Source organism: Nerophis ophidion, linkage group LG15 (genome assembly GCF_033978795.1).
Source record: "Nerophis ophidion isolate RoL-2023_Sa linkage group LG15, RoL_Noph_v1.0, whole genome shotgun sequence".
Lineage (NCBI taxonomy): Eukaryota > Metazoa > Chordata > Actinopteri > Syngnathiformes > Syngnathidae > Nerophis > Nerophis ophidion.
The window spans coordinates 15,002,158-15,018,750 of NC_084625.1; the positions used below are offsets into that span (position 1 = coordinate 15,002,158).

Genomic DNA, 16,593 nt, shown 5'->3' on the forward strand with positions numbered 1-16,593 from the left:
TATTTTCCAGACCATAGGGCGCACCGGATTGTAAGTCGAACTGCCGATGAATGGTCTATTGTTGATCTTTTTTTACAACCTGTAGAAAGGTTGGTCCCCACAAGTACAACCTGTAGAAAGGGCGGTCCCCACAAGTCCCGAACAAATACTTGGTCCCCATTCCAAATGATAACCAGTGTGTGTGTGTGTGTGACATCACATCATACCTGCAGTTCATGCAACACGATTGGAGGTGTAAGTGCAAGGGATGAGTAAGGGATCCATGTCCGTAGTCGATATTTCCCTGGTGGCCCCCAGGAGATGCCTTTAATGCTTTGCTGTGCTGCAAAAAAAAAAACAACACAAAAACCTGACATAATATAGGATATAATTAAAGCTGCATGCTTCTTTGAGAAGACCCATGCAGTCAAGTCCTTCTTAATGCCTCGACCCACCATCAACAAATTCACATAGAAGGAAGTTACTATTTTCCACCACATGGGGGCAGTTTCAACGCCTAGTCATGGTTGGACCCCAGCCTAAAATCCTAATAAAGCCGTATTTTCCAGACTATAGGGCGCACCGGATTGTAAGTCGAACTGCCGATGAATGGTCTATTGTTGATCTTTTTTTACAACCTGTAGAAAGGTTGGTCCCCACAAGTACAACCTGTAGAAAGGGTGGTCCCCACAAGTCCCGAACAACAACTTGGTCCCCATTCCAAATGATAACCAGTGTGTGTGTGACATCACATCATACCTGCAGTTCATGCAACACGATTGGAGGTGTAAGTGCAAGGGATGAGTAAGGGATCCATGTCCGTAGTCGATATTTCCCTGGTGGCCCCCAGGAGATGCCTTTAATGCTTTGCTACGCTGCAAAAAAACCCCCACAAAAACCTGACATAATATAGGATATAATTAAAGCTGCATGCTTCTTTGAGAAGACCCATGCAGTCAAGTCCTTCTTAATGCCTCGACCCACCATCAACAAATTCACATAGAAGGAAGTTACTATTTTCCACCACATGGGGGCAGTTTCAACGCCTAGTCATGGTTGGACCCCAGCCTAAAATCCTAATAAAGCCGTATTTTCCAGACCATAGGGCGCACCGGATTGTAAGTCGAACTACCGATGAATGGTCTATTGTTGATCTTTTTTTACAACCTGTAGAAAGGTTGGTCCCCACAAGTACAACCTGTAGAAAGGGTGGTCCCCACAAGTCCCTAACAAGAACTTGGTCCCCATTCCAAATGATAACCAGTGTGTGTGTGTGACATCACATCATACCTGCAGTTCATGCAACACGATTGGAGGTGTAAGTGCAAGGGATGAGTAAGGGATCCATGTCCGTAGTCGATATTTCCCTGGTGGCCCCCAGGAGATGCCTTTAATGCTTTGCTACGCTGCAAAAAAAACAACACAAAAACCTGACATAATATAGGATATAATTAAAGCTGCATGCTTCTTTGAGAAGACCCATGCAGTCAAGTCCTTCTTAATGCCTCGACCCACCATCAACAAATTCACATAGAAGAAAGTTACTATTTTCCACCACATGGGGGCAGTTTCAACGCCTAGTCATGGTTGGACCCCAGCCTAAAATCCTAATAAAGCCGTATTTTCCAGACCATAGGGCGCACCGGATTGTAAGTCGAACTGCCGATGAATGGTCTATTGTTGATCTTTTTTTACAACCTGTAGAAAGGTTGGTCCCCACAAGTACAACCTGTAGAAAGGGCGGTCCCCACAAGTCCCGAACAAGAACTTGGTCCCCATTCCAAATGATAACCAGTGTGTGTGTGTGTGTGACATCACATCATACCTGCAGTTCATGCAACACGATTGGAGGTGTAAGTGCAAGGGATGAGTAAGGGATCCATGTCCGTAGTCGATATTTCCCTGGTGGCCCCCAGGAGATGCCTTTAATGCTTTGCTACGCTGCAAAAAAACCCCCACAAAAACCTGACATAATATAGGATATAATTAAAGCTGCATGCTTCTTTGAGAAGACCCATGCAGTCAAGTCCTTCTTAATGCCTCGACCCACCATCAACAAATTCACATAGAAGGAAGTTACTATTTTCCACCACATGGGGGCAGTTTCAACGCCTAGTCATGGTTGGACCCCAGCCTAAAATCCTAATAAAGCCGTATTTTCCAGACCATAGGGCGCACCGGATTGTAAGTCGAACTACCGATGAATGGTCTATTGTTGATCTTTTTTTACAACCTGTAGAAAGGTTGGTCCCCACAAGTACAACCTGTAGAAAGGGTGGTCCCCACAAGTCCCGAACAAGAACTTGGTCCCCATTCCAAATGATAACCAGTGTGTGTGTGTGACATCACATCATACCTGCAGTTCATGCAACACGATTGGAGGTGTAAGTGCAAGGGATGAGTAAGGGATCCATGTCCGTAGTCGATATTTCCCTGGTGGCCCCCAGGAGATGCCTTTAATGCTTTGCTACGCTGCAAAAAAAACAACACAAAAACCTGACATAATATAGGATATAATTAAAGCTGCATGCTTCTTTGAGAAGACCCATGCAGTCAAGTCCTTCTTAATGCCTCGACCCACCATCAACAAATTCACATAGAAGAAAGTTACTATTTTCCACCACATGGGGGCAGTTTCAACGCCTAGTCATGGTTGGACCCCAGCCTAAAATCCTAATAAAGCCGTATTTTCCAGACCATAGGGCGCACCGGATTGTAAGTCGAACTGCCGATGAATGGTCTATTGTTGATCTTTTTTTACAACCTGTAGAAAGGTTGGTCCCCACAAGTACAACCTGTAGAAAGGGCGGTCCCCACAAGTCCCGAACAAGAACTTGGTCCCCATTCCAAATGATAACCAGTGTGTGTGTGTGTGTGACATCACATCATACCTGCAGTTCATGCAACACGATTGGAGGTGTAAGTGCAAGGGATGAGTAAGGGATCCATGTCCGTAGTCGATATTTCCCTGGTGGCCCCCAGGAGATGCCTTTAATGCTTTGCTACGCTGCAAAAAAAAACCCCACAAAAACCTGACATAATATAGGATATAATTAAAACTGCATGCTTCTTTGAGAAGACCCATGCAGTCAAGTCCTTCTTAATGTCTCGACCCACCATCAACAATTTCACGTAGAAGGAAGTTACTATTTTCCACCACATGGGGGCAGTTTCAACGCCTAGTCATGGTTGGACCCCAACCTAAAATCCTAATAAAGCTGTATTTTCCAGACCATAGGGCACACCGGATTATAAGGCAAACTGCCGGTCTTTGGTTGATCTTTTTTCACAAATTAGGCGAACCGGATTATAGGGTGCATTAAAGGAGTACTATTATTATTATTATAATAATTTTCTAAATTGAAAACACTTGTGGTCTACTTAACATGTAATGGTGGTTCTTTGGTCAAAATGTTGCACGGATGATGTTTTACAGATAATCTTTGAGACGCTTTTTGGGCGGTCTTATTTACGTGGCTCACCTTCGGCAGCGTCTTCTCCCCGTCATCTTTGTTGTAGCGGTGTAGCGTGCAAGGACGGGAGTGGAAGAAGTGTCAAAAGATGGAGCTAACTGTTTTCAATGACATTCCGATTTCACTTCAATCAATACAGAACAGCATCTCCTCATCCGGAAAAAAACACCGGAAATATGTCCCGTGAAAAACCGTCCGACCGGAACTATAATTACTAAAGCTCCTTGGGTGAATAATGTAAACTCACTACACCGGTATGTTTTAGCGCTTTCATGGCGGGTTTACTGACAGATATAAGTAAGAACTTTACACTACGTCATATTATAAATGGCAACAACGGAGGATGAATGCAATTTTTCAGTATTTATGCAGATCCCAAATACAGATCAGCAGGTACCAGAAGGTAAGAAAATATGCGTTTGCATCTTTATGGGAAACAAAGCGCCAGATGATGTCTTACCTTATACACACACCATAATAATAATCCTATGTTTAATGCGACGACAATCCTTCGTGCTGTGCGGCTTCATAGCTTACCAAAGTCGTACTAAAACATTTTGATGGATTTCTGAGCATCGTGTGTAATTTTTCTATATTTTCAATTAAACATTTAAAGTGTTGGTGGTGTTTACTTGAGACGTATCTCTTATGTTTGTTTGATTTATCTACTGGTCACACTTATCATTACACCATGCACCAAATAAAATAGTGTAGCGTCCCGGAAGAGTTGGTACTGCTGGGTATTTGTTCTGTTGTGTTTATGTTGTGTTGCGGTGAAAATATTCTCCCGAAATGTGTTTGTCATTGTTGTAGTAGAGCTCTTTTTGTAGTATATAGATGATCTTTGACTTGTGTTTTTCCAGTAGATTCTTAAAGACAGTAAGTGTTTCCTGTCTTGTATATGCTAATTGACCAGTTTTTGCATTAGGCTCTTAAAAACGGCAAAGTGCTCTTGTCATGTGAACAATCTTTGAGTATTTGTGTAGTACATCTTTAGCAGAGCTATTTTGTCACATAGATGATCTTTGACTTGTGTTTTCACAGTAGAATCTTAAAGACAACAACTGTTTCCTGTCTTGTATATGCTAATTGACTACTGTTTTTGCACTAAATTCTTAAAAACGGCAGAGTGCTCCTTTTACATAAATGATCTTTGACTAGTGTTTTTGCAGTTCATTTGGGGAGGTCTTACTCGCCTTTTAAGTATTCAAACTTTTTGTTGTCTCTTGTCGTAGAAGTTGGTGGGGACTCAAAGGTCGCGAAAAACGGCAAAGTGCTCTTGTCACGTGGACAATCTTTGAAAAGCATTTTTGTAGTAGATATTTAGCAGAACTCTTTATGCATATAGATGATCTTTGACTTGTGTTTTCGCAGTAGATTCTTAAAGACAGCAATTGTTTCCTGTTTTGTATATGCTAATTGACTACTATTTTTGCACTAAATTCTTAAAAACGGCAAAGTGCTCCTTTCACATAAATGATCTTTGACTAGTGTTCTGCAGTACATTTGAGGAGGTCTCACTCGCCTTTTAAGTCTTCAAACTTTTTGTTGTCTCTTGTCGTAGAAGTTGTTGGGGACTCAAAGGTTGCAAAAAATGGCAAAGTGGTCTTGTCATGTGGACAATCTTTGAGTAGCATTTTTCTAGTACACTTAAGCAAAGCTCTTTATGCATATAGATGATCTTTGACTTGTGTTTTTGCAGTAGATTCTTAAAGACAACAATTGTTTTTTGTATTGTATATGCTAATTGTGTCACGGCTGCTGACTACAGGCCGTGTTTTTATGTTGTATTTTTATTACTGTTTTCCGGTGGTTTGTGTTAATTCCTGTCCTGTGCTTTTATTTTTGTGGCTTTCCCGGTTTTGTTAGTGTTTTCCGTGGCTGCTGCACTTCTGTCCCAGAGCATTTCCCCTCACCTGTTTTCTGTTTGCAATCACTCCATGCGATGGCTACTGTTTTTGCACATGGCTCTTAAAAATGGCAAAGTGCTCCTTTCATATAAATGATTTTGACTCTTGTTTTTTGCAGAGGGGAGGTCTCACTCGCCTTTAAGTCCTTAAACATGTTGTCTCTTGTCGTAGAAGTTGCTGGGGACTTAAAGGTCGCACAAAACGGAAAAGTCCTCTTGTCATGTGGACAATCTTTGAGGAGCGTTTTTGTAGTAGATCTTTAGCAGAGCTCTTTATGTAAATAGATGATCTTTGACTAGTGTTTTCACAGTAGAATCTTAAAGACAGCAACTGTTTCCTGTCTTGTATATGCTAATAGACTACTGTTTTTGCAATAAATTCTTAAAAAGGGCAGAGTGCTCCTTTCACACGAATGATCTGTGGCAGTGTTTCTGCAGTACATTTCGGGAGGTCTCACTCGCCTTTTAAGTCTTGAAAAAATTTTTTGTCTCGTCGTAAAAGTTGCTGGGGACTCAAAGGTCGTGAAAAACGGCAAAGTGCTCTTGTCATGTGGACAATATTTGAGGAGCATTTTTGTAGTACACTTAAGCAGAGCTCTTCATGCATATAGATGATCTTTGACTTGTGTTTTTGCAGTAGATTCTTAAGGACAGCAATTGTTTTCTGTCTTGTATATGCTAATTAACTATTATTTTCGCACTCGATTCTTAAAAGCGACAAAGTGCTCTTTTCACATAAATGATCTTTGGCAGTGTTTCTGCAGTACATTTCGGCAGGTCTCACTCGCCTTTTAAGTCTTCAAACGTTTTGGTGTCTCTTTGTGTAGAAGTTGCTGGGGACTCAAAGGTAGTGAAAAACGGCAAAGTGCTCTCGTCATGTGGACAATCTTTGAGGAGCATTTTTGTAGTAGAGCTCTTTTTTGTCGTATAGATGATTCTTCACGGTAGAATCTTAAAGACAGCAAGTGTTTCCTGTCTTGTATATGCTAATTGACTACTGTTTTTGCACTAAATTCTTAAACACGGCAGAGTGCTCCTTTCACACAAATGATCTTTGACTAGTGTTTGTGCAGTAAATTTGGGGAGGTCTCACTCGACTTTTAAGTCTTGAAAATATTTTTTGTCTCGTCGTAGAAGTTGCTGGGGACTCAAAGGTCGTGAAAAACGGCAAAGTGCTCTTGTCTTGTGGACAATCTTTAAGGAGCGTTTTTGTAATCCATTTTTAGCAGAGCTCTTTATGTATATAGATGATCTTTGACTTGTGTTTTCGCAGTGGATTCTTAAAAACAGCAATTGTTTCCTGTCTTGTATATGCTAATTGACTACTAATTTAGCACTAAATTATTAAAAACGGCAGAGTGCTCCCTTCACATACATGATCTTTGACTATTGTTTCTGCAGTACATTTGGGGAGGTCTCACTCGTCTTTTTAGTCTTCAAACATTTTGTTGTCCCTTGTCATGTAAGTTTCTGGGGACCCCAAAGGTAGTGAAAAACGGCAAAGTGCTCTTGTCTTGTGGACAATATTTGAGGAGCCTTTTTGTAGTAGAGCTCTTTTTTGTTGTATAGATGATCTTTGACTTGTGTTTTGCAGTAGATTATTAAAGACAGCAAGTGTTGCCTTTCTTGTTTGTATATGCTAATTGACTACTGTTTTTGCACTAAATTCTTAAAAACGGCAGAGTGCTCCTTTCACATAAATGATCTTTGACTAGTGTTTTTGCAGTACATTTGGGGAGGTCTCACTCGCCTTTTTAAATATTCAGCTTTTTGTTGTCTCTTGTCATAGAAGTTGCTGGGGACTCAAAGGTCGCAAAAAACGGCAGAGTGCTCTTGTCTTATGGACAATCTTGGAGGAGCCTCTTTGCAGTAGAGCTCTTTTTTGTCATATAGATGATCTTTGACTTGTGTTTTTGCAGTAGATTCTTAAAGAAGCGTTTCCTGACTTGTATATGCTAATTGACTCATTTCATATAAATAATCTTTGTCTCTTGCGTTTTTGCAATAGATTTTTTTTTAAAACTGTTTATTTTCATCATGATAATTGACCATAGTTTTGGAACTTGAGTCCTAAAAACAGCCAATGTGCTCCTTTTTATATAATTCTCAGCTGCATTTGGGCGGAAGGAGGTGTAGAGCCTGGACAAGTCGCCAACTCATCAGCCCTAGCGTGTGATTTAACTTGCATTTTTTAAAATCAATATTTTTTATATCGGGTGGGGAGCAAATATATCTTATTTGAATAGTTACAGTCTCACTTTTAACCATTTTAACCTAAAATAGATACATTATAATTATTCATGCTTAGGTTAAGATAACAGTTGGACGTAAAGTCAATGACTAAACATAATTAAATTGCTCTTAAAACAAGCGAAATTTATGGAACTAAAATTAAAACTCTTGCATCGTGCTTGAGGCGGCTGAGAAATTACAAGCAGTAGAAGAAAAAAAATGTTTTCTCTAAGACCGAATATTATTTGGTGTTTTCACAGTCAAATTCTGATTATTTCGGTTAAAAAATTAATAGCAAAATTTTTTTGCGTGTTTGTTTACATTCAGGGATGTCTGTGCTGCAAGTCACAGCCACCGACGCGGACGACCCCACCTACGGAAACAGCGCCAGGATCGTCTACAGCATCCTGCAAGGACAGCCATATTTCTCCGTGGACCCCAAAACAGGTGAGTGGCTCAAATTGTCCAGCAGGGAGAGGATTCATACTGCCCCATTGGCCGCGGTTTACCAGACACATGAAACGTGACGAATGAAGGGTGCGCACTATCCACGTTAGCCTGCAGATGGCGGTAGTGTTGAAAATCCTAAAGTCAGTCCGTTGCTTTGTAGAGTGGCGCTTTCCATCATTTTCAGCAAAATGAATAACGTGAGATCCACCCAGGAATGGGGCCATGCAAACCCCTTCCCTCAAGCAAAAAAATGCAAGCATCGTCAGCATGGCGGCTATAAATCTCAACAAAATAGGCCCATCCATCCATCCATCCATTTTCTACCGCTTATAATAGGCCGAAAAAAACAAAAACAATGTTGTTATTTGCATAACAAGGGTATTGTTTTTCTAAAATTTTACAGAAATGTGTCAAAAACAAAACCATAACTGTCCACTGTAGTGGACATTTATCATTTGGCTATTTTGTTGTGAATTTAGACAAAAATCTGATGAAATCAAAAACAAAAATAGATGTCCACTGCAATAGACATTTGTTGTTTGCATAACAGGGCTATTTGTTCCTGAAATCTGACCAAAATATGCCAAAAAAAACCCCCCAAAAAAACAATGTTGTTGTTTGCATAACAAGGGTATTTTTTCCTTGAAATTTTACAAACATTTGTGAAAACAAAACCATAATTGTCCACTGTAGTGGACATTTGTTGTTTGCATAACAGGGATATTTTCATGAAATTTTACCAAACATTTACAAAAATATGACAAAAAAAACCCCTCCAAAAAACAAAAGGGCTATTTTAACTGAAATTTGACAAAAAACATGACCAAAAAACACCTCAAAAAATAAATCATCTACAGCAGTAGACATTTGTTTTTTGCATAGCAAGGCTATTTGTTCCGGAAATCTGACCAAAATCTGCCAAAAAAAAACAAAAAACAATGTTTGCATGACAAGGGTATTTTTTCCCTTAAAATTTTACAGAAATGTGTCAAAACAAAACGATAACTGTCCACTGTAGTGGACATTTTTTGTTTGCATAACAAGGGTATTTTTTTCCCTAAAATTTTACAAAAATTTGTCAAAACAAAACAATAACTGTCCACTGTAGTGGACATTTGTTGTTTGCATAACAGGGCTATACTCATGAAATTTTACCAAACATTTACACAAATATGACCCAAAAAACAAAAAGGGCTATTTTTACTGAAATTCGACAAGAAACATGACCAAAAAACACCTCAAAAAATGATTATCTGCTCTAGCAGACATGTTTTTTTGCACAGCAGTGCTATTTGTTCCCGGAAATCTGACCAAAATTTGCCCCAAAAAACAAACAAAAAAACAATGTTGTTGTTTGCATAACAAGGATATTTTTTTCCTACATTTTTACAGAAATTTGTCAAAACAAAACCATCACTGTCCACTGCAGTGGACATTTATTATTTGGCTATTTTGTCGAGAAATTAGACAAAATTCTGATTAAATCAACAAAAACATGAATGTCCACTGCAGTAGACATTTGTTGTTTGCATAACAGGAATACTTGCTCTTGAAATTTGAGAACACAAAGTGCCCACTGGACAGTACATTTGTATTTTGCACAACAAAGGTATTTTTTTACCAAAAATTGTACAGAAATGTGTCAAAACAAAACCATAAAATTTACAAAATAACACATTTCCACATGGCCATTTTCTCGTGAAATTAGACAAAAATCAGATCAAATCAACAAAAAATAAATGTCCACTGCAGTAGGCATTCGTTTTTTGCATAACAGGGTTATTTGTTCCTGAAATCTGACCAAAATATGCCCAAAAAAAAGTTGTTTGCAATTATTTTTCCAAAAATTGTACAGACATTTGTCAAAACAAAACCCCAACTGTCCACTGAAGTAGATATTTGTTGTTTGCATAACAGGGCTATTCTCGTGAAATGTTACCAAAAATTTACAAAAATATGACAAAAAAAAACAAAGGGGTAATTTTTTGTGCAATTTGACAGAAAAAATTACCAAAAAAACACCTAAAAAAATAAATGGCCACTGCAGTAGACATTTGTTTTTTGCATGGCAGGGCTATTTGTTCAGGAAATCTGGCCAAAATCTGCCAAAAAAACACCCCCAAAAAATGTTGTTGTTTGCATAACAAAGGATTTTTTTCCAAAAATTTTACAGAATTTTGTCAAAACAAAACCATAACTGTCCACTGTAGTGGACATTTATTATTTGGCTTTTTTTACCGTGAAATTAGATTGATAGATAGATAGTACTTTATTTATTTTGACAAAAATCTGATTAAATGAACTTATTTTTCATAACATGGCTATTTTCTCATGAAATTAGACAAAAATCTGATCAAATCAACTAAAAACAAATGTTCACTGTAGTGGACATTTGTTTTTTGCTTAACAGGGCTATGTGTTCCTGAAATCTTATCAAAAAGAGAATGTTTTGACAAAAATATGACTAAATAAATAAATAAAAGAATGCCCACTGGACAGGACATTTATGTTTTGCACAACAAAGGGATGTTTTTCCAAAAAATTTACAGAAATGTGTCAAAACAAAACCATAACTGTCCACTGTAGTGGAAATTTGTTATTTGCGTAACAGGGCTATTTTCTCGTGAAATTGGACAAAAATCTGATAAAATCAACAAAAAACATAAATGTCCACTGCAGTAGACATGTGTGGTTTGCATAACAGGGATACTCTCTCTTGAAATTTTGAAAAGATTTTGACAAAAATATGACTAAATACATTAAAAAAATGCCCAATGGACATGATTTTTGTGTTTTGCACAACAGGGCTGTGTTTTCCTACATTTTGACAATAATATGACCTAAAAACCCTAAAAAAAATGTTGACTGCAGTATTTATTAGTTTTTCTGCATATCAGGGCCATTTGATTCTGAAATCTGACAAAAAATGTGTAAAAAGAAATAAAAAACAATATTTGGGAAATTTGGGAAAATTTTGACAAAAATATGACAAACCATAGCAAAAAAATGCCCATTGGACAAAACATTTGGGTTTTGCACAACAGTGCTGTGTTTTCCTACATTTTTGACTATAATATGACCTAAAAACCCTAAAAAAAATTGTTGACTGCAGTATTTCTTAGTTTTTTTTGCATATCAGGGCCATTTGATTCTGAAATCTGACAAAAATGTGTAAAAAGAAATAAAAAACAATATTTGGGAAATTTGGGAATATTTTGACAAAAATATGACAAAACATAACAAAAAAATGCCCATTGGACAAGACATTTGGGTTTTGCACAACAGGGCTGTGTTTTCCTACATTTTGACAATAATATGACCTAAAAACCCTAAAAAAAAATGTTGACTGCAGTAGTTAGTTTTTTTGCATATCAGGGCCATTAGATTCTGAAATCTGACAAAAATGTGTTAAAAGAAATAAAAACAATATTTGGGAAATTTGGGAACATTTTGACAAAAATATGACAGAACATAACAAAATATGCCTACTGGACAGGACATTTGGGTTTTGCACAACAGGGCTGTGTTTTCCTACATTTTGACAATAATATGACCTAAAAACCCTAAAAAAAATGTTGACTGCAGTATTTATTAGTTTTTCTGCATATCAGGGCCATTTGATTCTGAAATCTGACAAAAAATGTGTAGAAAGAAATAAAAAACAATATTTGGGAAATTTGGGAATATTTTGACAAAAATATGACAAACCATAACAAAAAAATGCCCATTGGACAAAACATTTGGGTTTTGCACAACAGTGCTGTGTTTTCCTACATTTTGACAATAATATGACCTAAAAACCCTAAAAAAAATTGTTGACTGCAGTATTTATTAGTTTTTTTTGCATATCAGGGCCATTTGATTCTGAAATCTGACAAAAATGTGTAAAAAGAAATAAAAAACAATATTTGGGAAATTTGGGAATATTTTGACAAAAATATGACAAAACATAACAAAAAAATGCCCATTGGACAAGACATTTGGGTTTTGCACAACAATGCTGTGTTTTCCTACATTTTGACAATAATATGACCTAAAAACCCTAAAAAAAAATGTTGACTGCAGTAGTTATTAGTTTTTTGCATATCAGGGCCATTTGATTCTGAAGTCCGACAAAAATGTGTAAAAAGAAATAAAAACAATGTTTGGGAAATTTGGGAACATTTTGACAAAAATATGACAAAATATAACAAAAAAATGCCCACTGGACAGGACATTTGGGTTTTGCAAAACAGGGCTGTGTTTTCCTACATTTTGACAAAAATTTGACCATAAACACCCCAACGAATAATCGTCCACTGTAGTAGACATGCGTGGTTTGCATAACAGGGATACTCTCTCTTGAAATTTGGGAACATTTTGACAAAATTATGACAAAACATAACAAAAAAAGGCCCACTAGACAGAACATTTGTGTTTTCCACAACAGGGCTGTGTTTTCCTACATTTTGACAAAAATATGACCCCAAAACCCCAAATAACAAATGTCCACTGCAGTGGACATTTGTTATTTACGTAACAGGGCTATTTTCTGGTGAAATTAGACAACAATCTGATAAAACCAACAAAACGTGAATGTCCACTGCAGTAGACATGTGTTGTTTGCATAACAGGGATACTCTCTCCTGAAATTTGAGAACATTCTGACACCACTTTTTTTCTTTAAATGCCCACTGGACAGGACATTTGTGTTTTGCACAACAGGGTTGTGTTTTTCTAGATATTGACAACAATATGACCTAAAAAACACAAAGAATACTGCAGTGGACATTTTTCATTTGCGTAACAAGGCTATTTTCTCGTTAAATTGGGCAAAAATCTGATAAAATCAACAAAAAACATAAATTTCCACTGCAGTAGACATGTGTGGTTTGCATAACAAGGCTTTTCTCTCTTGAAAATTGAGAACATTTTGACAAAAATACGATAAAAAGTATTTTTTTCAAGAAATGCCCACTGGCTATTAAGTCTGCTGCAGTGAACACTGTGTTCTTTCCGCGCCGCGTCATAAAAGCCCAAGCAGCCACGGCGCTCCTAGCGGACTCTTATTGTCTCCTCGGGGGCCGAGGCAGACATTTGCAGGGGTTTTTATTTTTCTGGTCTTCGCCATCTGAGAAGCGGGGACGCGGCGCGGCGGGGCGGCGAAGCCCTCTTTTGTCTGAGAGGCGTGGAGGAGAAGCTATTAAATGTTAATAATCTCTCCAAAGTGGCCCGGCGTATAACTTTTAGATGGGAAAAATGCATTGTCGGGAGTGGTTCGGCGTCTCTTTGTGATACGCATTTTGTCTCGCAAAGTGTCTCACGTGTGCGAGTCCGAGGCCACGCTAGCACTTAGCGCGCCAGTTGATTGTTAGCAACGTCGTCGCTGTAAAACAAGCGGCGCAGGTGAATTCCGGCGTATTTTCACTCGCTGCCCAGAGACAGGGGGGCGGGGGGGGGAGTCAGGGTTTTCGTATCTACCTGGCTGCACACCTCGCCACGTGCGGCGGCCTCTCGGGAAGCAGTGGTTTGCACGCGCTGACTCTGCAACGTCGTAATTCTCGCTGGAGGCCGGTGGAAGATTGGACACGCGATGTAAAGCCAGGCCCTACTTGGCCAGCTGCACATCCCGCCCACACACACACGCACACACACACACACACACACACACTTGTATTTCTTCCCTTCTTGAGACCTGAGAAAAATACCCACCTCTTTAGCACCACCCTCTCTAAATATATAATAATGTGTATTTACACCATTAATAATATATACATATTAGTGTTGTAACGATATCAATATTTTTGGTACCGGTACTAAAATTATTTTGATACTTTCTCGGTACTTTTCTAATAATAGGGGGACCACAAAAAATGGCATTATTGGCTTTATTTTAATAAAAAAAAAATCTTACTTATTGCAATTTAGTGTTGTCCCAATACCAATATTTTGGTGCCAGTACCAAAATGTATTTCGATACTTTTTGGTACTTTTTTGATACTTTTCTAAATAAAAGACACCACAAAAAAATCTTAGGGTACATTAAACATATGTTTCTTATTGCAACTTTTTCCTTAAATAAAATAGTGAACATACAAGACAACTTCTCTTTTATTAGTAAGTAAACACACAAAGGCTCCTAATTTAGTCTGCTGACATATGCATTAACATTTTGGGTCATTTTTGTCAGGACTTGGACTAAGGAGTGGACTCAGATGCAGGGATGAGGTCCTAATAAAGCCTTTATTTTGAAACAACTTTTAAACCTCCAGCGTATTACGCACTTAATTAACAAAAAATCAGCGGAAATAATCCCGAGAAAGGATAATCCGAAAATCACTCCAAAGAATAGGAGGAATAAACCAACAAAAGGACAAACTACAATTAAGAGTCGTATCTGCTATAAAAAAAATAACACAAAGCGCTCCAACAGGAGGAAGAACAAAAAAGGCTATAAATTTATACTCTACAAAAAAATCACTCAATCTTTGAGGAAGAAAAGGAATTTAAGAAAAATACAAAAACTCACCAAATAGGTTGGATGAAGGTTAGAATAACAAAGGTTGCTCAAAGGAGGAGAAAAAGTAAAATTCCAAATTTCAGCAAGAGATTCTTTGTTTCAAGGAAGTAAACGTGGGAAGAAGCAGGGCATGGATACAAACATGGACGTGGACTTGGACGCTAGACTGACACGAAAGCTCGAGACGATCTGGCACAGGACAAGGGGAGGCATGAGCTTAAATGGAACATGAGGGTAATGGGAAACAAGTGAAAACAATCAAGGGTTAGGGATGACATCAGACTGGTGACACAAAAGGAAGGGCCCGTAATCTAAAAGAAGAGGAGTTGCTTTTCAAAATAAAATATGCTAATCACAAGACAGAAAAAACCAAGACAAGACTGTGACAATTTTCCTTTCAATTATGTTGTCAACATTATTAAGGACAAGTGGTAGGAATTTAATTATTAATCTACTTGTTCATTTATCTGCTTAATTTTCTCTTTTAACATGTTCTATTTACACTTCAGTTAAAATGTAATATACACTTATTCTTCTGTTGTTTGATACTTTACATACATTTTGGATGATACCACCAATTTTGGTATCAATCCGATACCAAGTAGTTACAGGATCATACATTGGTCTTATTCAAAGTCCTCATGTGTCCAGGGATATATTTCTTGAGTTTATAAACATAATATACACTTTTTTAAAATGAAAGAAGACGTTGTGATGCCAAAAAATATCGACGTAATCATAGTAGTACCGACTAGATACACTCCTGTACTCGGTATCATTACAGTGGATGTCAGGTGTGGTACGTTTCAGAGGCGGTATAGTACCGAAATTGATCATTAATATCGCGATACTATACTAATACCGGTATACCGTACAACTCTATTTTTTACAAGCGTGTTGTAAAAAAGTAGTAGGAATTTCACAAGAAAAACTTGGAATTTTGGCAGTATTACAAAAAATTTTGTCATTTTACTCAACGCAAGTCAACTTTTCAAGAGCAAAACTGAACATTTGTGCAATATTATGACAAAAGTTGGAATTTGACTCAATAACAGTCACATTTTCCATGAAAAACTTAAAATGTTGGCACTTTGATGAAAATTCGTAATTTTACTAGACACAAGTCACAATTTTTTAAGAAAACTTTCAAATGTTGGCAATATTGTAATAATCAGAATATTACTTGGCAAAATGATGAAAAAAGCTAGAATTTTACTCAAAAAATGTCCCTATTTTACAATAACGATAAAAAAATTGGCAATATTGTGATACAAGCCAGAATTTTATGACAAATGTCACCATTTTGCATTAAAGTAAATAATTTTACATAAAAAAGTAATACTTTTACAAGAGAATATTGTAATATTACAGAAACAGAAAGAATATGAGGAATTGTTCCCAATTTTATAAGAATAAAGTTGTGTTTTTGGTTAATTTTGTATTTTATTTTATTTTTTTGCTTGTAATTGGTTTGTAATATGAGCTACATACGCTCCTGTACTCGGTATCATTACAGTGGATGTCAGGTGTTTGGTGTGGGACCGGTACATTTCAGAGGCAGTATAGTACGGAAATTGATCATTAAAATCGCGACACTATACTAATACCGGTATACCGTACAACCCTATTACATACTATGCAAATATAAAAAAACGTTTGGTGAAAAATTTGTAGGAATTTCACAAAGAAAAAGGTCACCATTTCACAAGAAAAACTTGGAATTTTGGCAGCTTTAAATAAAAGTCGTCATTTTACTCAACGCAAGTCAACATTTTACAAGAAAAACTGAACATTTGTGCAATATTATGTATGATAAAAGTTGGAATTTTACTCGAAAAGTCGCAGTTTTACAAGAAAAACTTAAAATGTTGGCAATTTTATGAAAAGTCGTAAATTTACTCGACATAAGTCACAGTTTTATAAGAAAACTTTAAAATGTTGGCCATATTGTAATAATAATTGGAATTTTACTCGGCAAAAAAGTCATAATTTTACTCCAAAAATGTCACTATTTTATAAGAACGACCAAAAAATTGGGAACATTGTGATAC

At 37.3% G+C, this 16,593-nt stretch overlaps 1 protein-coding gene across 1 annotated transcript in view; it reads left to right on the top strand.

Moving 5' to 3' along the window:
• LOC133569300 (cadherin-18) overlaps positions 1 to 16,593 on the top strand; it is a 257,158-nt gene that overhangs the window by 131,061 nt on the left and 109,504 nt on the right. The window contains exon 4 of the mRNA XM_061921528.1: positions 7,921 to 8,040. Within this exon, the coding sequence (XP_061777512.1) occupies positions 7,921 to 8,040 (120 nt within the window). The remainder of the gene's footprint in view (positions 1 to 7,920; positions 8,041 to 16,593) is intronic.